This window comes from Balaenoptera borealis (assembly GCF_965194805.1).
Source record: "Balaenoptera borealis genome assembly, chromosome: 6".
NCBI classification, from domain to species: domain Eukaryota; kingdom Metazoa; phylum Chordata; class Mammalia; order Artiodactyla; family Balaenopteridae; genus Balaenoptera; species Balaenoptera borealis.
Window position 1 is genome coordinate 39,061,403 of NC_138863.1, and position 20,027 is coordinate 39,081,429.

General features: G+C 38.8%; 1 protein-coding gene across 10 annotated transcripts in view; it reads left to right on the forward strand.

The window, feature by feature from the left end:
- The window catches only part of HECW2 (HECT, C2 and WW domain containing E3 ubiquitin protein ligase 2), a 433,539-nt gene that overhangs the window by 242,605 nt on the left and 170,907 nt on the right, over nt 1–20,027 (forward strand). For all 10 annotated transcript variants that reach the window (XR_014246124.1, XM_082397296.1, XM_082397294.1 and 7 more), the window contains 4 exons: nt 1,462–1,569; nt 10,486–10,580; nt 15,648–15,723; nt 19,830–19,999. Coding sequence is in view for 9 of the 10 variants with exons in the window: in XM_082397296.1 (XP_082253422.1) it covers nt 1,462–1,569; nt 10,486–10,580; nt 15,648–15,723; nt 19,830–19,999 (449 nt within the window). In the remaining variant the exon portion in view is untranslated. The remainder of the gene's footprint in view (nt 1–1,461; nt 1,570–10,485; nt 10,581–15,647; nt 15,724–19,829; nt 20,000–20,027) is intronic.

Sequence of the window (20,027 nt, forward strand, 5' to 3'; positions counted from 1 at the left end):
TATTGATCTTACATTTGGTAGTGTATATATGTCCATGCCACTCTCTTACTTTGTCCCAGCTTACCCTTCCCCCTCCCCATGTCCTCAAGTCCATTCTCTATGTCTGCATCTTTATTTCTGTCCTGCCCCTAGGTTCTTCAGAACCATTTTTTTTTTTTTTTAGATTCCATATATATGTGTTAGCGTACGGTATTTGTTTTTCTGTTTCTGACTTACTTTGCTCTGTATGACAGACTCTAAGTCCATCTACCTCATTACAAATAACTCAATTTTGTTTCTTTTTACAGCTGAGTAATATTCCATTGTATATATGTGCCACATCTTCTTTATCCATTCATCTGTCGATGGACACTTAGGTTGCTTCCATGTCCTGGCTATTGTAAATAAAGCTGCAATGAGCATTGTGGTACATGACTCTTTTTGAATTATGGTTTTCTTAGAGTATATGCCTAGTAGTGGGATTGCTGGGTCGTATGGTAGTTCTATTTTTAGTTTTTTAAGGAACCTCCATACTGTTCTCCATAGTGGCTGTATCAATTTACATTCCACCAACAGTGCAAGAGGGTTCCCTTTTCTCCACACCCTCTCCAGCATTTATTGTTTGTAGATTTTTTGATGATGGCCATGGTGACTGGTGTGAGGTGATACCTCATTGTAGTTTTGATTTGCACTTCTCTAATGATTAGTGACATTGAGCATCCTTTCATGTGTTTGTTGGCGATCTGTATATCTTCTTTGGAGAAATGTCAATTTAGATCTTCTGCCCATTTTTGGATTGGGTTGTTTGTTTTTTTGATATTGAGCTGCATGAGCTGCTTGTAAATTTTGGAGATTAATCCTTTGTCAGTTGCTTCGTTTGCAAATATTTTCTCCCATTCTGAGGGTTGTCTTTTCGTCTTGTTTATGCTTTCCTTTGCTCTGCAAAAGCTTTGAAGTTTCATTAGGTCCCATTTGTTTATTTTTGTTTTTATTTCCATTTCTCTAGGAGGTGGGTCAAAAAGGATCTTGCTGTGATGTATGTCATAGAGTGTTCTGCCTATGTTTTCCTCTAAGAGTTTTATAGTGTCTGGCCTTACTCTTCCTTTTCTTTTGATAAAGGATTTTATAGATGGGAGCTCACCCAACCCCTTTCTTATATATCATCTCATTGCTGGTTGACGAGCAATCGTACCCTTTGTTCTTTGCAGTTTTGTCTTTTGGCAACAGTGACCAACCTGGCCAAGCCCGGACGTGCCATCTCCTTTCCACCTTCCCACCCTCCTCCCTAATTCTCTTGTATAAATGCAAGTGTAGAAATTCAGGGTAATCTGCTGGGAGGAAGTAAGTCATTAACAATAGCGTTCATTAATATTTCCCCTTTATTTTTTTTCCATTTATTTTAGAACTTGTATTAGTCTTTGAGCTAAGGAAAGACAAAGAGGTTATAATTAAGATTAAAAAGTGTTTCTTTGTTTTTTTCAGATGAGAATTCTCCAGCCAACTTCTGGGATTCTAAAAACAGGGGTGTAACTGGAACACAAAAAGGACAAATTGTATGGAGAATTGAGCCTGGGCCCTATTTCATGGAGCGTAAGTAACTAAGTGTGAAATATAAGTTTGTGATTGAACATTGCAGAAGTATGCAGAAATCTATGGAGTCTTTCCTGAATTTTATTGTAAAGGTTTTGGGCTGTGGTTTATACATGTATGCCATGTTGCCCCAAACTGGAAAATATATTGTTTTGGAAAATACTCATTAGAGAATGTTCATATAATTTGAAAAACTTGTGTGTGTAAAATGTACCTGATGAATGTATGGTATATAAATTATGTATGGTTATTTTAATACTTTACACATTTTTATATACCCTTATATCTCATTTATAATTAATATTATATTAATTACAAGGAGCAGAAAGAATACTTCAAGATTTCAGTTAATCTAAGAATTTTATTTGCCCGTAGAATACTTCACTATTATTTTTCCCAGCAGGAGAATAAGTTTTGCATTTGGGTCTTGGTCTTTCCAAGTGTAGATGAGATAGTGTGGGGCACACTGCCATAGAGGTCATTTACTAGGAATCAGAAATTGACTGCAGATAACCATTATCCAGTTGATCTGATTTATATTGATACTTACTTATAAATACAAATGCTTATATATAGTACTTATATATAGTATTATATATATAAATGATTTACTAGTTGGTCCAGGTTAACTTCTACATTTACAGAATTTATTTTTCTTTAATGTAGAAAAAAATGAGCTCTTTAAAATTTTTCTGAGCTGTTTAGCTCTGTGTAAGAATTAAATTTTCTATAGGCAAGGGATTTAATATAAGAAAGAGAGTGTGTGGATACTGGTACTTAAGAATGGTAGTTATTAAACCATAAAATATAAAGTAAGTTTGATTAAATGGAAATCTGATGTAAGCATGTCTTTTTTGAAACATGTAAAACTTCTATAATATAAAAAGTCATTTTAAAAGATTAACGTCTATTATTTTGAATTGCCATGAAAGACACCAGATAATTTCTTTGACCATCCTTACTGGTAGGTCAGCATTTCATAGTTTTCTCGAATCCCACTTCTGTCCTCTAAGGGCTGTCTTTTTTTTCATAGTTCAATTTCTGGCTAGATTTTCTCCTTACATGGAATGTAGTTTTTAAGGGAAGATGCTCATGATATAACAATAAGCGGGAAGCAGACACATACACCATAATTCCAGCTAATACAGCATGTAGGAAAAAGTCTGGAAGGAGATTTGCCAAAATGTGAACAAGGGTTGTATCTGGGAGGTGAGATTATGGGTGATTTGTTTTTATTGCCTATTTCTACTTCTCTTTACTTTCCAGCATTGGTCCAGCTGCCATTACTAAGTAATGAGGAAAATAAGTGATAAAAGAATCTGGTGAAAATGGAATGGGAAATAGCTGGGTTTACTTTCAGTGTAATTCCTCCTTTGAAAAGATCCCAGGGCTTAAGAGGATGATCTAGCTGAGAAGTATTGCCAACTGAACTTCAGGGAAAAAGGCAAAGCAACCTTCCTGTTTGTTTTAAAATGCTGAAGACGGCTAGGAATGGTTGCCTGTTGATGGAGTGCGCAGATTCACATTATGGGGCTCATGTGAACACCTGGGAAGAAATCAGTACCACACACTGCTATAATTTGTAACATTATGTATAAAAAACCCATTTACAGAGTATCCCACTTGACATGATTGATTTTCTTTCTCCATGAAGTATGAATTAGAGATTCATAATGTCCTGTCTGATTAGGGTATAATAAACATCTCTGGCATGACACAATTTTTTCTTTACATCTCAGTCTTAGTATTTAACAGAAATGGGCTTGATATTGAAGCTAGGAATTGAGAATGCTTTTGCTTTTCTCCTCTAATTTAGCATTTCCACCTTAATTCTTCACACACAAAATTGGGGGTATTGTGTAGCATGGTTGTAAAACTGGAAATATTTAGTAATGCATTTTTAAGGACTGAGAAAAGTTGTATAAGTTAAAGTGAAAGACAGTGAATAGGAATTACAGAAAGATTTGGCTTTAGAATAAGTTTATCTTCATTCATCAGAATGGGATCTCCCCCAGCACACATCCCTATCCTTTCAAAATCCATTCATTGTAAAAACCTCAGGTGGTGTTTATATCAGTGCTTAGAAGTAAGTGTAGTCTGTGTCTCTTAGATCTCTTAGACATCAATTTTTTTACCCCATGTCTGGCTAGAGCAGACCTAAGGGGACTTCCCAGCATAATGAAGTTTTGCTTGAATCTCTGGAGATGATGGTGTGAAACAAAAAAACCGGGATTGGGGGGATGGGTTAAAAACTTCTATGTTTTCAGCCTCTGATCTTGAAAACTTATGACATTTAAAAATTTTTGCTTTCATCTTCAGAGAGAAAATTTATCTTTAGCTAATCAGAAGTCCAAGCAAAGTAAATTCTCTGAAAATTGACCTGAGTTCATGGGCAAACCTGGATTTGAGCACTATTTAACCTGTTTCTGAAAGTAAAGATGGCTTTGGTTTATCTGAATAAACTCCAGAGGAGGCAGGAGGCCCAGACATATTATTATGGGACCTACTGGAATGAATTTGAACGACAAAGACAGGTTTAATTCTGAGTAAATGACCTTCCTAGACATTGGAGAGGAGGATCAGCTTCATCTGCACTTACTTGTCATAGGACTGTCACAGTTCCTCAAATGAGCTTATGCTTGCAGAAAATGAATGGGTCACCTGGGCAATGTGTATTCTTGAGTTTTGAAATGTAAGAGGTTTCAGAAATTGTCTTGGCATGCTAGGATATCTATTTTATTCTACATAGTCTTTCATAGACTATGGTCATTCATTCATTCATTCAGACCTGCTTTTTGTCCTTCCTTCATTTCTTCTACTCATCTGTCCATCTATGTCCCCAACCATCGTGAAGTATTTAGCTAAGTGTCAACTTTGTGCCAGGCAGTATTCGAGAACTCACTGATTCCTGGATCAGTGAATAAGCTTAGAAATAGTCAGCTTCATTGCTGTTTACTGAACTGCTTTGTGATCATTAATGATAATAACAGGACATTGCCATTTGTATGAATTATATAGTGCTTTCACATACCTTACCTGTCTCAGCCCTAGGAAGTGGACAGGATTAGGAAACTGCATAGCAGAGGTGCATGTGGCTTGTGTAAGTGAGAGCCTCATCTCTGATTGGCGCTCAGGTTAGCGTGCTTTCTAATATGCGGTGCCTTGCCCAAACAGAACCTTTGTGGGTGACTTTTTATTGGGTGGGGGGAAAGGGGTGGCCTCAGCCTCTTATTTGTACTGTCAGAGCCCCTGCTCTAACCTCCATTCATAAGCCCCTTCCCACCAACATCAGAAGGGCCTTTTTGCCCCTTAGATGGAGGTTTGGTGCTTTTCATTCTCTGCCAGCATACTTTACGTTTTATTGCCTATTTCTACTTCTCTTTACTTTCCAACATTGGTCCAGCTGCCATTACTAAGTAATGAGAAAAACAAGGTCCAGTTACTTCTCTAATCCTATTAGGTTCTTCCACATTATACTGATATTGTCTGTCTTTGACTTTCAAGATTGTTTTTCTGAGTTTTAGCAGGGGAGGGCCTGGCCCTTTCAGGTTGCATTGGCCCTTGTTAAAGAGAAGACAACCTGCGGCACCGTATAAACAGGTGAGCACGTCCCTAGAAATGTGGGTAAATTTCCTCAAAAGCATGAGAATTAGAATGTGTTTACTCTTTCCCAACTTGTGGCCTCTGAATAAAAGAGCTTATCAGTAGGAATCATAATATTAAGAATATAATAAAGGCATAAAGGCAGTGGTTAAAATCATGTTTTCGAATAAATTCCTATTAGCTTGATTTTTTTTTTAGATTATTCTATTTTAATGAAACAGAAATGATTAAAGGAAGAAGAACATTTCCATTCCATCCATCTTTATGGTTCAAAATAGTCAACTTCTAAAACTTGAGGAAAATCCAGATTTTCTAAATAGGAGCAAGCTATTAACTACTACCTAAGTGAATCTTGTAGCTATTTAAGGTGATGGATGGTGTTTCAAAGATCCCAGTCTTTGAAACAAAACGATTTCTTGCAGGGAGTGGCCTGTAGAACCTTTTTCCGAGAGGGCTTGGAATCTTATACCAGTGCCTAGAATTAATGTAGCTGAGTTGAGATTGCTTTTTAAAAATAAATTTTGAACAGATAATAGATGAAAAGAGTATAATGTTAAAAAGACACAAAAATGAAAGTAAATTATCTCCCCAGCTTCATGCCCCAGTCACCAGTTTCCCCTCCCTGAAGGCAATCAGTTTTACCAGTTTCATGTGATCGTTCTAGAAGTATTTTATTCATATACAAACATGGAAATATTTTCTTCCTTTAGGCAGATGGTAGAATGATTGCTTTAAAATGCAATGTCAGAATGACACAATTACAGGAACCCCTTTACTTGGGAACAAGTTTAAGTTCTTTCTACCTTCCCAGTCACCCCCAACAAGTACAAAGTGCCATCTTTGGACAGTGGTCACCCCCCCCATCTGTGGTGGACGTGGAGCTGGCACGCTCTTGCTCTGGGGGACCTCTTCATTTGTATTTAATGTAAGCTGGTAAGTTAAAATTTTAAAAATAAAAGCCTTTCTATGTCTTATCAGCATTTAAATAGAGGCAGCTAAATCTTTTAGTAACTCTATAAACGAAAGTGTCCAGAAGATTATTGAAAGGGGCCAAAATATATTTCTGTGATTCATGACTGGCTTCTGCTGTTCAGAAGGGACCTGAGAGAGAGAAGATGCCACTCGGCAATGCTTTCCTCCTTCCGGGAGCTGGCCCAGACTGTAGGTCCTTCTAGGTTAATGTGGGAGGCCTCACCCTTCTCCTGGTTCACTGCCTCTAAGGCAACATTTTTTTTTATTGAAGTATAATGGATTTACAATGTTGTACCAGTCTCAGCTCTACAGCAAAGTGACTCAGTTATACACATATAGACATTCTTTTTTTATATTCTTTTCCATTATGGTTTATCCCAGGATATTGAATAGAGTTCCCTGTGCTATACAGTAGGACCTTGTTGTTTTTCCATTCTAAATGTAATAGTGTGCATCTACCAACCCCAAACTCCCAGCCCATCCCTCTCCCTTCCCCCCTCCCTCTTGGCAACCACAAGTCTGTTCTCTATGAGTCCGTTTCTGTTTTGTAGATAGGTTCATTTGTGCCATATTTTAGATTCCACATATAAGTGATATCATATGGTATTTGTCTTTCTCTTTCTGACTTCACTTAGTGTGATAAGCTCTAGTTGCATCCATGTTGCTGCAAATGGCATTATTTTGTTCTTTTTTATGGCTGAGTAGTATTCCATTGTATATATGTACCACATCTTCTTTATCCATTCACCTGTCGATGGACATTTAGGTTGTTTCCATGTTTTGGCTATTGTGAACAGTGCTGCTATGAACATAGGGGTACATGTATCTTTTTGAATTGTAGTTTTGTCTGGGTATATTCCCAGTAAGGCAACATGTTTTTATAAGTGGTAGCTTTGGAGAAAATACTCTTCTTTTTTTATAATCCAAAGGAATAGTTATATGTATTCCCCCTCCATAATTTGAGGCCTAATTAGCTGCCACATCAGGCTGTGGAGAAACCGTTGTCAGGTAGAGTGCTCCTTAGTCCGTATCCTTCATCTTTCCTGCCTGTGAGCAGGGCTGGCCCTGTGGCCAGTGGCTCCTCCCTTATCTGATGCTCCATCATCACGCCCACGTTTGCTTTCACCTGTTCTTGTATCTGTTTCTCAGCAATAGCTTTCTGGTCTCCTCTTACAGTTAGAGTTTAAAATTGTAGCTAAAATAGAAGCATGAATACCAACTTCTCTTTTCCGCCCTTTTGAGTAGTCTTCCCAGTTACCTCTTCTCATAACTAAAATGTTCAGGGACATTAATCAAAATTCTGCTCTCTCTTCTCTCTCTTCCTCAGAGGGGATGTTGCTTAGTTACACCATTCTTTAAAATCTTGAGTGACCTTCTAAAACACTAAATGATATGTGAAGATGAAACCTCCCACTCAGCATGAAACATTCCTCTATTTTAGGGGCAGAAGTCTCCACTGGTGTCCTCCTGAACAGTCGAGGTGCAAGCAACTAGTTCTGTCTGGTACTGGGTTTTTCTCTCTGGTGACCAGGACCAGCCTATGCATTTGGTTTTGTAACTGGTGATCTGTGTAAGTCCCCTTGGCTTTACACTGAATCGTAAAGCATTGTGAAGCTGTCAGCTCTGTGGGGGTTTTTTTGTTTTTTTTTTTTAAATTAATTAATTAATTAATTAATTTATTTATTTATTTTTGGCTGTGTTGGGTCTTCGTTTCTGTGCGAGGTCTTTCTCTAGTTGCGGTGAGTGGGGGCCACTCTTCATCGCGGTGCGCGGGCCTCTCACTATCGTGGCCTCTCTTGTTGCGGAGCACAGGCTCCAGACACACAGGCTCAGTAGTTGTGGCTCACGGGCCTAGTTGCTCCGCGGCATGTGGGCTCGACCAGGGCTCGAACCCGTGTCCCCTGCATTAGCAGGCAGATTCTCAACCACTGCGCCACCAGGGAAGCCCCAGCTCTGCGGTTTTTGGTGATCATGTCCACAAAATCTGCTGTCCACAATGAGAATGAGTTTATCTTATAGTTTCAGGGATTCTAATTTATCACAGGGGTTGGAGATTTTTGTTTTAGCAAGAAGTAAAGTAACAGTCAGAACGGGTCAGCTAGCAAAGCTGGTCTGGCTAGCAGCATCTACAGATAAAAACAAGCAGACACTTTTTGGGGTCTGTTTGTTTCCTAGTCTTTTACCTCGCTGACTATTAAAACATTAGAAAAGAGGAGGTGGCATCCTAACTTGAGAGGGAGTTCGGGGAAGATGTCTTGTAAAAATGCACTTCTCTTTATTGAAAAACAAGCTGCTCACTGACTGGCCATTGGCTGGGTCTGTGAGGCACTGCTGCAGGCAGATTCACAGACTGCTGGTTCCCGGCATGTAGAACGTGATACTAATGAGCTCATGCCCGCAGAATTCAGTCCTCCCGCCTGTCACCGAGCTTGTTCTGCTTTGACAGGCCTTGTGCATGTTACTTAGCTTTGTCCTTGCAGAATATATGCTATTGGTCTTGAAGGAAAGCAAGTGGGACAGTGGTTTACTCAGATCTATAGTTATTACATTTCCATAATCACCAAAAACCTGTGTTAGTGCTCACTCAAGTCACTTATGTCGGGCTCCAGGGGATTCATAGTAAAGCTAGAATTGCTGCCAAGGTCGTCTTGCTGGTCCTCAAGCCAGCATGCTCATTCCTGCTTCCCTGTTTTTGCCACTACTCACTCCTAACTCTCTCCAACCCCATTTTTCTCAGCTGAACGTTTGAGTTCTGTTTGTTCCATGAGACCTTTCTGACTCCACTGTGCCCTCACGTGGAATATTTTCCACGATCTCCACGTTTCTACCTGGCCCTCTGCCTCTTCAGTGCTTCTCTTCTGGATTTTGTCATCTTAACAGCTGTACTGTAAAACACCTGCTAGACCAGAAACCTCTCTCTGATTCCCTTGCGCTGTCTAGCATAGTGCTGGGCGTGGTAAAGATCTTTCACTTCATGAGGCCAACTATGTTGTGAATCACTGCATCGTGATTAACGTACGTAATGGAAAGACTCGATATTTTACCCATGGTAGATCTTTTTTTTTGAGATTTAGTATTTTTTCATTGATGGGAAATAATATTATATTTTTATATGTAATATTCCTAAATATTCCTATATAAGTTCCTGAAGTAGGATTTCTCTTTAATCATTGTATCTTTTTCTTAAAATAAGCAAACCAGTTACTCTGTAGGAGACCATTTGGTGCTGTCAGGAAAGTCAGTGCAAGATTAGTTTCCTTGGGGAATCACAGCGAGTGGTCCCACTTTAATAATCCAGGTGACTCAGTTGAGAGGGTAACTCCACTCCTATAGGCTAGGACTCTCCTCTGCAACCTGCCCATCAGCGTCATTGCCTATATTAAATGACACCTTGGGAAAAAAGACATCTCACAGGGAAACTTCAGTGACTCAGATGCTCTGTATACAGAGAAATTTCAGTGACTCTGGGTTTTATCTTTGACACTTGTTGGCTTCATGGTAATTGTAGTTACTTTCCAAAAACAAGAATTGACATTTGTATTGCTTTTTATCAAGTTCAAATTATATAGTGTATAGATATATATACATACACACGCACCTATAGTTATATCCAATATATGTACATACACCCGTACACACCTGTGGAGATGTAGATATATATTTACTGGTGGTTCCAAAATATGATCCCTACTAGTGGCTACATTTAAGTCACTTGGGAAATTAAAATAATGCAGGTCCCCAGACCATCTCACCACAGAGTCTCCTACAGCATTCTTTTATACTCTGTTAGTCTGCTCTTTTTTTATTCCCATTGACAGCTGCAGTCTGTCTATATTGTAGAGGATAGGAGTGAAGGCTTTGGAATGGGGCAAAGCCCCATTTGATGGAGGTTGAGTCCTGACTCTGTCGTTTCTTGCTTGTTTGACCTTCGGCAAACCTCGATACTTCAGCTGTTCTGTGGGGACGAGAATTTCTGCCTCCCGAGGTAGATATGAGGGGTCAGTAACAATGGGGGCAGAGACACAGCCCTGTGGTCCATCAGCAGCTCCTCAGTGAGTGGTAGCTAGTCTTATTCTTATCTCTACACTACTTATATTTCGGCGTGTTGTTTTTGTGCACTGTTTTTCTAATATATTTGGGGTGTTCTTAGAAATTTTCAGAGAAGCCTATAAAATCAAACAGGAATTGGTATAATCTGTTGCCTCTGACTGGAAAAGAAGGGATCGCTCAAAGAGTCCTGAGTGGGATTTTCTGAGAGGTGGCGAGGTGGATTTCCTCAGGTGATGCCTAAGGGACTTGTTTCAGTGTTTAAATTACTGTTTTTCTCCAATCAATTTACAGCGGAGATAAAAATCTGTTTCAAATACTACCACGGCATTAGTGGAGCCCTGCGAGCCACGACCCCCTGCATCACGGTGAAGAACCCCGCTGTGATGGTGAGTGCCCCTCAGGCTGCTTCCTTGAGCCTCAGTCCCGGAGGCCTTGGTTTCTATTTTTGCCCGTGCAGCTCTGGCAGGGTTATGGGAAACAATGCAAAGGAAACACATAGCAGTGTGGGCGCCGTTTTGGGAAAGGAAATAACTTACAGGATGGCTTAACTAAATCCATAATGTAAACCAGTGGGAAAATATGGCTTGAGTTATAATGATTCTGTATATAGTCAACTCTCCAGGGAACGTATTCCTGAAGGAAATTGGTGAGTGCCCATCCATCATGGAAGGTTCTTTTTAAACTTTGTCAGGGTGGCCAGTTGGTAGGAAATGGTGGCGTTTTGCATCTTATGTGAATTTAATTTACATGAACTCAGTGAGTAAAAGAGAGAGAAAAAAAAACAATTTAAGTAGTGGGTGATTCTCCCTGCCAGTCAGTTTAACAGACTTTTACCCCAAAGAGAGTGTGAGATGGGGATTACGAATGTGCCGTTCCTGCAGGACAGAGTGTGGGATCCCTCTTGATGCTGAATTGAACTATAGTGCTTAAAGGTACCACACATAAATTTGGTATCACGTGGCCACTCAACAGAAGCCAACCTTTTCACCAGGTCCTCAATTAAAGAAAGAGATATCTAACTTAGCTTCGGAGGAAACTGATTGTGCTGGACTTTTGAAGGAAAGTATGTCCATTTCCAACATGGTACTTTCTTAAGAATTACTTTTCACTATTTCATGATTTTTCACTACACCAACTAACTTTAGAATCTTAACAGCTTCACAGGATGCACTCCATTGTACATGGGAGGTTGAACTCAGATGATTCTTGGAGTCCAAGATATATAAATCATTGCAGTGTTTATAAGTCATTAATAACAATCAGGTCATGAAAGTATAGAAGAAAATTATTGACTCTCGTAATATAGAATCCTCGTAATATTGTGTGTGTGGGTACACATTTATAGATGCATGCATTTTTGGAAATAAGCAAGTGAACAGGTTGACTCCCTGAAATTCAGAATGTAATCTCTGCAGGTGGCATTTTGAAATTGTCTGGCCCACCAATACGATATCAAGCAGTCTTCTCCTTTCATTTCTTCATTCAAACAAATATTCACTGGGTGCCTACTAAGTGCCAGACATTATACCCACCACTGGGAATGAAATGACAAGCAAAAACACAGCCCTTGCTCTCACTGGTCTGGTGGGGGAGAGAGACATCAATTAAACTGAATTGTATTTATTTGAGTGATAATTACTATGAGGGGCAGTGAAATGGGGCTATGAGAGCATATACTAGCAGGATTCATCCTGCTCAGGAAGGTCTTGGAAAGCTTCCCTGAAGAAGGCGTGTTTTCAGGACAATCTGAAGGATGAGTAGAAGTTACTTAGGTGAAGAGGAGGAGGGAAGAGCATTTTAGGTAAAGGGAACAGTATGTGCAAAATTTTCAATATCTAAGTACTCTGTTCCCATTTGAATTATATTTGAGTTCCTATTATAGTGAACAAAGTATAGAATATTTTTTAAAAGCCCATATTTACTATATAAGACTTTGAAGGTTCACAAGGAGAATAACAATTGTTGACTACAAAGCCTGCCATGTCACAGTAAGCCCTGGAACACACTATAATTAATATTCTAAATAGAAAAATTATAAAACTAGAAAAGTGGGGCTGTTTATAATAAAACGTTTGAAAAATTAACTATGTGTGAAATTAGATAATAGCTTCCAAACATGACTTTCTGGAGTCAGATTTTCTTGGATTTGAGCAGTTTCCATGATCAGATATCACTGACGGCCGGGAGCTTACAGCCTGGTGAGCATTGATCTTGTTCCATTGATTTTGCATTGAGATTATTCTGTCAAAGCCTGTGGATAGTTGGAGATAATTAATTTGCTTCAGACAGGTTTTAGAGCACCTTAAAAGCTTCATAGATACAACACTGGCAATCATAATAGAATATTTTGGTTCAAAGGCTGACTAATGGAATTGGTGGTCAGTAGATTTCTGACGAAGCTTGAGACAGTTGGGTCTATATCTGCTATTGAGAGGCTGTGCCAATGGGCATTTCACTGTGGGCTGTGCACTGTGTTTCTATGACAGCATGATGTTCACCTAGGAATGTGACCTGCGTGTAGATATGGTACTGACTGACAACATCGATATTCGCAAAGCTCATTTAGTAGGATCATTCCATGACTAGATGCAAAGAATAGTTGGGCAGTAGCAACCACACTTTAATGCTTGATGACACTGGGTTGGTTGGCTCTCACCAAGTGCATATGGTTTATTATATTGTGCTGTACCCCTCTGACTCATCATCCCTAGGTTAAATAGAGCAGAGACAGCACCCAACTGGCCAGATAGCATCGCTGTCTCTGCCTCATCCTGCTTTCACCACACACACACCCCTGGACTATAAAGTGGCAAACAGAGAGGTAGTACAGACTGCATCTGGGACAAACACTCAGCAACAGCTGCCCTTCCTGTGCCAGGCATCTCACAAACCGTGGCCTCCCCTCAAATGGACCACACTGCCTGGAGATGTGCCCCCTCCGAAAACATGATGTCTCTTCATGCCAAGTGAGAACAGTGAGACTTTGCTAAGATTCATAGTCTGTCATCATTCAAAGCCTACTTATAATGTTCTAAGAAATTATAGAAACGAAAGAAAATGCCCTCGAATTCTCCTTTTAAAAATGTAATTCACTGTCTGGCAAAAGGCTAATATGAAACAATTCTCACATAATTCACAGATAAACAGTGTCCTTTACAACAGCGTGGTAAAATGCTCATGTGAACTAATATTCAGAGAATTCAGCTTTATCATTCATGACCATAAAGCCAGGAAAGACCAACCTGACCACCAGATATAGGAACATCAGTGATAATAAACACATCTGTACTCAGTGTTTAGAGAGAGGTTTTTAAATAAACTCCCTTCATAGATTTAAGCCAGGAAAGCTCAGAAGTAATACTGTCAACCCGTATTGAAACAATACGTGGTAGTGAGTGATGGTCGCCTTTATCTGTCCCTGAAGCGAAGGATTTCCTGTTCCAAGTGACACATATCACTGTGTACTCTGATGAATGGCAATGACGTCAAAGTATGCATGACAGAGAAGACATAACTTTTTTTTATTCTTGATTCATTGCAAAAGGATATGTGAGAAAGGAGACTATATGATTAGGATGGCTGCTCTTTCCTTCCCTGTGGAGTTTCTCAGTTACTTCTTGCAGGACAATTTGCATCTGGATAGAACAAAGTAGAGATGCCTGGATGGTACCCTAGGCATATTGCAAATGATATGTGAAACAATCAGGAAGCAGTTAAATGTCACACAAAATAGTTTTGACTAAGGTACAAGAAGTAGAGAAGGAAATGGAAAATTTTTTTTCACGTTTTATTTATTTTATTTTATTTATTTATTTTTGGCTGCGTTGGGTCTTCGTTGCTGCTCACAGGATTTCTTCTAGTTACAGCGAGCTGGGGCTACTCTTTGTTGTGGTGTGCGGGCTTCTCATTGCGGTGGCTTCTCTTGTTGTGGAGCATGGGCTCTAGGCGCACAGGCTTCAGTAGTTGTGGCACGTGGGCTCAGCAGTTGTGGCACACGGGCTCTAGAGTGCAGGCTCAGTAGTTGTGGCGCACAGACTTAGTTGCTCCGCAGCAGGTGGTATCTTCCCAGACCAGGGCTCGAACCCGTGTCCCCTGCATTGGCAGGTGGATTCTTAACCACTGTGCCACCAGGGAAGCCCGGAAATGGGCATTTGTATTTCAAAATTTGAATGGAATTTATTTTGAAGCTCCTCAACTTGACTTGGATTAGTGAAAGTTTTATCTCTTGGTGGTGTATGATTTTTAAGGGAGGTGGGGAGTGCCACAAAGATAAGATGGAAGGGTGTAATATAAACTTTGGAATTAAAATGTGGTTTCTATTTCTTGACTATTCAAAATACATTCTGCCTTCAAATCTGTCTCTTACAGTGTTCTGGACTTCTTTTTTAGAGGACCACAAAACCCTTTTTTCCTAGTGTACCATAAATTGAGCACTAATTGTACATAAATTGAGAGACTTAATCTGCTATGGTCTGTAAATGACTCGTTTCAAGTAAGATATAATTTACTCAGAAGCTTTTAGAAAAAGCTTTACAATACAATAATCAGTACAATAGGATTGCAAATTCTTATTATTGCTAATTATAATAGCATGTGCCATGTACCAGTAGCACAATAAAATAGGAGTCTACAAGGGCAGTGGGACATCCACATGGTCACTCAGAAATATTTAGCAAGAGAGGATAATTCTACATATATATGGATGAGTCTGATGTAAATCACCTGTTTAGTTTATTCTAGGTTTTCCTAGTAAATCTGAAGGAATTTGATGTTTGATTTTTAAGTTAAGGGAATGTTTTAATACCATAATAGCAATATAAGTATGCTTACTACATGTCAACTATATTCTTTTTAAAAAATATTTTTTTATTTTATTTTTGGCTGCGTTGGGCCTTCATTGCTGTGCGCGGGCAGTCTCTAGTTGCGGCGAGTGGGGGCTACTCTTCGTTGCGGTGCGCAGGCTTCTCATTGTGGTGGCTTCTCTTGTTGTGGAGCATGGGCTGTAGGCACGCGGGCTTCAGTAGTTGTGGCTTGCAGGCTTAGTTGTGGCGCATGGGCTTAGTTGCTTCGCGGCATGTGGGATCTTCCCGGACCAGGGCTCAAACCCATGTACCCTGCATTGGCAGGCGGATTCTTAACCAGTGTGCCACCAGGGAAGCCCCAATATTCTTAACCAAAGAAATAAAAGGACATAAAGTAGGTTGATTCATATCCCAGGGAACTTGGAAGCTCATATTGGTTACATTTTGGGTAAAGATTAAATTTAGGTATGACCCTTTCTCTAGTCTCTGAGAATCTGCATTTATGTCTCACTTCCAAGATTTGTAGCATATGAAAAGGCATATACAATACATTGATACAAAAATCATATTTGCAAATATATGTGTTTCCCTAAGAAATTTGAGAGGTACCATATTCCTGTGAAACTTCACATATGTGTTTTTTCTCTGCAGATGGGGGCAGAAGGCATGGAAGGAGGTGCTTCAGGAAGTCAGCATTCTCGAAAACTCGTTAGCTTTACGTTGTCTGGTAAGGATGTCTTTAAACATGATGTCCAGGTGAAAAGTGTGTAATTTCAAAGGCATGAATAGTCACTTCTGTCTACACTCTCATATATGATATGTGAGCAAGTTTTTTTTTTTTTTTTTTGGTAATACTTCTGGAAATTCAAGTATATCTCTTACCATGAAAAATTAGATTATTAATATAAACTCAGAAAGCTTCCAGCAAGTTGTCTTGTGATGAAAAGACCATAACTGTGTATACTTACTTAAAAAAAACTGTAATGTAACATGTGCTAAACCCACTGTAGAGCTTAGATTACTGAAAACAATTTGTGCTTGCCTCACCTAGAGAAAGGAAAAATTTGGAGACTAGTGAAAAAAAGCCAAGGGATACTCCTATTTCTGTGAAGGAATACATATAAAGAATTGAAAAGTGGATGAGACAATTTTTTGTTGTTTATTTTCTGGTTAGTAAAATATTCTGATTTTTTGTATATTTATCATACAACTGAAGCACTGCTTTTCAGGTTGTGAGTTGGAACTCATTGGTGATTTATAAGATTAATTTAGTTGAAACTAGCAATTAAAAAAAATAGAAAAAAGTCAGAGTTTAACCACCAAAGGGAAATGTTTTTCATAGAACACCAGTTTATACAAACTGAAAATTTCACACACAAAAATATACACACCTATGTATGTGTATAATGGGTTTCAAGATAAATGTATTTCATACATAGATCACTGTCAAAAAAAGTTTCAAAGCCACTGATTTAAAAAAATTAATCGGCAGTCATAAAGTCAAGAATACTCTAAGAAAATCAGTATTTGAAATGGACTTTTAAAACAGACGACCATACTACAATACATGTAAAATCAAGTCTAACAGATGTCTATCACTGTAAGATGTTTTGTTTTCATTTTTCCATTGTTGTAGTGCTTCTGAAATTTAAATTAGATTCACTTTTTCTTGGCTGCAAAAAAATGTTACGAATGAAAATAGAAAATTAAAATAGAAATTTTCAAGAGTGAGAGTTAGAAGGCTGATCTTGAAAACACAAGTCCATGATGCATGAATATCACGTATAATGGAAGTGTGCACATTAGTTCATTGCTGGCCCACAGCCTATCTGTGTCTGTTCTAGCATGTTCCTTCTCCTCCCCTTCCCCCGCCATACAGGTTACTTACCATGAAAACCATTTTGCTTTGGTTCTCTGGCAAATCTCAGAGGCTGTAAACTGGTTCAAATTTGGCCAATAAATATATTTTGGTTGGAACCCTCAGGGTTTTAAAAATATCTAGATTTTTAGAAAAGCACTTACTACCACTGCCTGTGATACTACTCCCCACCCCCCTTATCTGTCTCTCTTCTGAAAACACTTCAGTTGGCTACTTGTGCTTTAGACCTTCACAGTTCTGGGGTGGTTGCAGGAAGAGAAATCATTTATAGATTTATTCGTTTATAGATATGGAACAATTGGCCAACCTCCATGGCTCAGAAAACTTAGCTTGACCATACCACGGTCTTCTTAGTTTAGAAGCATTGCCCTAAGCTTTCAAATGATCAATATCACTCTAAATATGACACACACATATTGATTTTGACTCCAGAGGGGCTGTTAATTAACCCACCATGGGAGAATGACCACGTAGAAGTTGAAAATCCCAGGACATTTTCCTAAAACGTAGGAAATAAGCTTTGGGGCACAGCCAAATGCTTTTTTTTATATACAGCTTTTTCCAACATCCACCTCAATACACATGGAGGCTCGCTACCTAAAATCTGTTTTATTTCTTACCATGTGATCAGCTATTTGCAGATGATGTATAGAAATGGCTAAAAATTATAGAAGATGAAAGCAATTTTATAACGGTAATTCTAAAAAATTCATCTGGTTGTAGCATATTGACAGTGGATGATAATATTTATGGAGTGCATTTAAGCACTGTAGAATGTCTGTCTGCAAATGTTCTGCTCTTGATTATCTATGGATAAGTAGGGACACAAATAATTGAACTCTACAGCTAAAACAAAAAACTGTTTTTTGATGACTATCTTAAACCTTTTCTCCAAGTAAGAAGGATATGTAACCTGTCATAACTTTGTGACTTTGAGTCCTTCTTTAGTCTATTAGGTGATATGGATATTTATGAGCAATAAAATATATAAAAGATAGAAGAGAGAGGCAAGAGATGGATAAAGTGAACTGAATAATCAGAGTACAAATAATTGGTAGTATATTGTGTTTATTTGTACGATGTCCCTTGTGGAAAAGGGTTAATAGTGACATCTTTCATCGCTGTGGCTTAATCTTCTGGTGGATGCTTTTTCGTCAAAGGAATGTTTTGCATGAATAATTTAGCTCTGTCAGACGTCATGGCAGCCATTTCTGTACATGTTACTCCTTGTTTACTGCAAAGAAATCCCTTCTTGAGAAGTAGATTTAATATCTAAAGAATGTCATTCTCTTGTCTGAGTCTGAGGCGAGCACAATCAAGAAAGGTAAGAAAATAAATATGTAAATTGCATTTTCTCTCAAAGCTATTTTATGCTAAATAAAGCCAAGTGAAAACATGCAGCATTATTAAATTGACAGTAAAATGCAAATGCTGTATTAATAATGACTCCATAGTTTAGGAAGTGCCAGGGATGGGAACTATGAAGCTAATGAGATTACAGCAGCTTCTCTGAAGTACTTGTCTAGTTCTTTACTCATCTTTCCCTTCTGCCACTGGCTTTTAGATCAAAGATCTTACTATATTTGATGCAGTGTTCTTAACATAAGGTCCTCTTGTTTGAATTTTTAAATCTTTTCTGACATATTAGACTGTCTCCCGCTACTGCCAGTTATGAGTCATTAGACAGTCCTGGTCTGTTTTCATCACATGTTATCTAGGCCACAAGTTCTTGCTGGTCATTGGTGAACCTCCTCCAGGGAGTATGGTTCTATGGGCAACCCCAGGCCAATTCTGTCCTTCTAAGAAAGACTTTGTGTTTCAGGAATGGGCTTGAGTAGGATGACCCTGGTGACCTCCTAAAATGTGGGGTTACTCTGTAGGGTCTCTTCCCCAGCTGATTTGGGTAATCCAAAGGTCTTTGAGGATTCAGAGGCCGTCCACAGAATTTTTTTCTGAACCAGTGGTCAGGACTTCCCTACACTGATTATAACTGCATAAAGTTACCTAGAAGCTGTCTATTCTCCCGGAAGCTTTCAAGATCACTTAGCTCTCAGGGCAACCTTATTCAAACTGATATTTTCAGAAAGGCATTGCAGATCCAGTGAAGCCAGCTTTATTTCCTGACATTTTTGTATCCCTCAGCTTGACCATTTTTAAAAGTTTTAGTCTCTTCACTAACCAGACTTTAGCCAGAACTTTTAGCAGCTCGCATAGTATGAAATAACAAGTGGTGACTCTAAGATGAGTTATGGGACATTCATCAAATATTTAATTTACTTAACAGCCTATTGAAAAAATAACCTTACAATTATTTAATGTAGCAGATAGCATTCAAATTTTAGAAATATTTCTGGTCTCCTTTTATTTCCCCTAACTTTCATTTCATTTGTAGAATATGTATGACGTTTTAAATATGGCACAACTGAATGTGTGCTCTTAAGTTTCATCCCCAGTTAAACTTAAGTCAGTGCATCTCATATGTGTGTATAGAAGATTCACTTTTCTCTCATGAAGGAACATATTGGTTTTCTTTTTTAATACACTATTTACTAAGGGTTTCTCTCAAGACATTGTGTGAAATGCTAGCTGCCAAGCCACATAGAAAAAGGTGGTGAAGGTGCACATGTTAGGATCAAAACATTTCCCAGGAAAAGTCATTTTAGGTGTATAAGGTGGTAGTAAAAGTTTGGCTTCATTTTGCAGCCTGTTAGGAGACCTTCTGCTGGAACTAGTCATAATCCACTTGTCCTCACTTACCTAAGCAATCATAGTGTGAATAACTTTTTTGTTTTACCAAATAGTTTCTGTTTAGAGCTTCCTGTGTGATTATTGAAGAACAAATTGTCGTTGAGCTGCTTGTTCTTATCAAGATATATGAATCTTTTCCCCTTCTGTCCCTCTCTTCTCCCTCTCTCTTTCCCTCCCTGCTTCCTCCTCTCTTTCTTTCTTTAAAGATCTTCGGGCAGTTGGGCTAAAGAAAGGGATGTTCTTCAATCCTGACCCTTATCTTAAGATGTCGATTCAGCCAGGGAAGAAGAGCAGTTTCCCCACCTGTGCCCACCATGGGCAGGAGAGGAGGTCTACTATCATCAGTAACACCACAAATCCAATTTGGCACCGAGAGGTAAGATGATTGTAAGTGGCCTTCTACT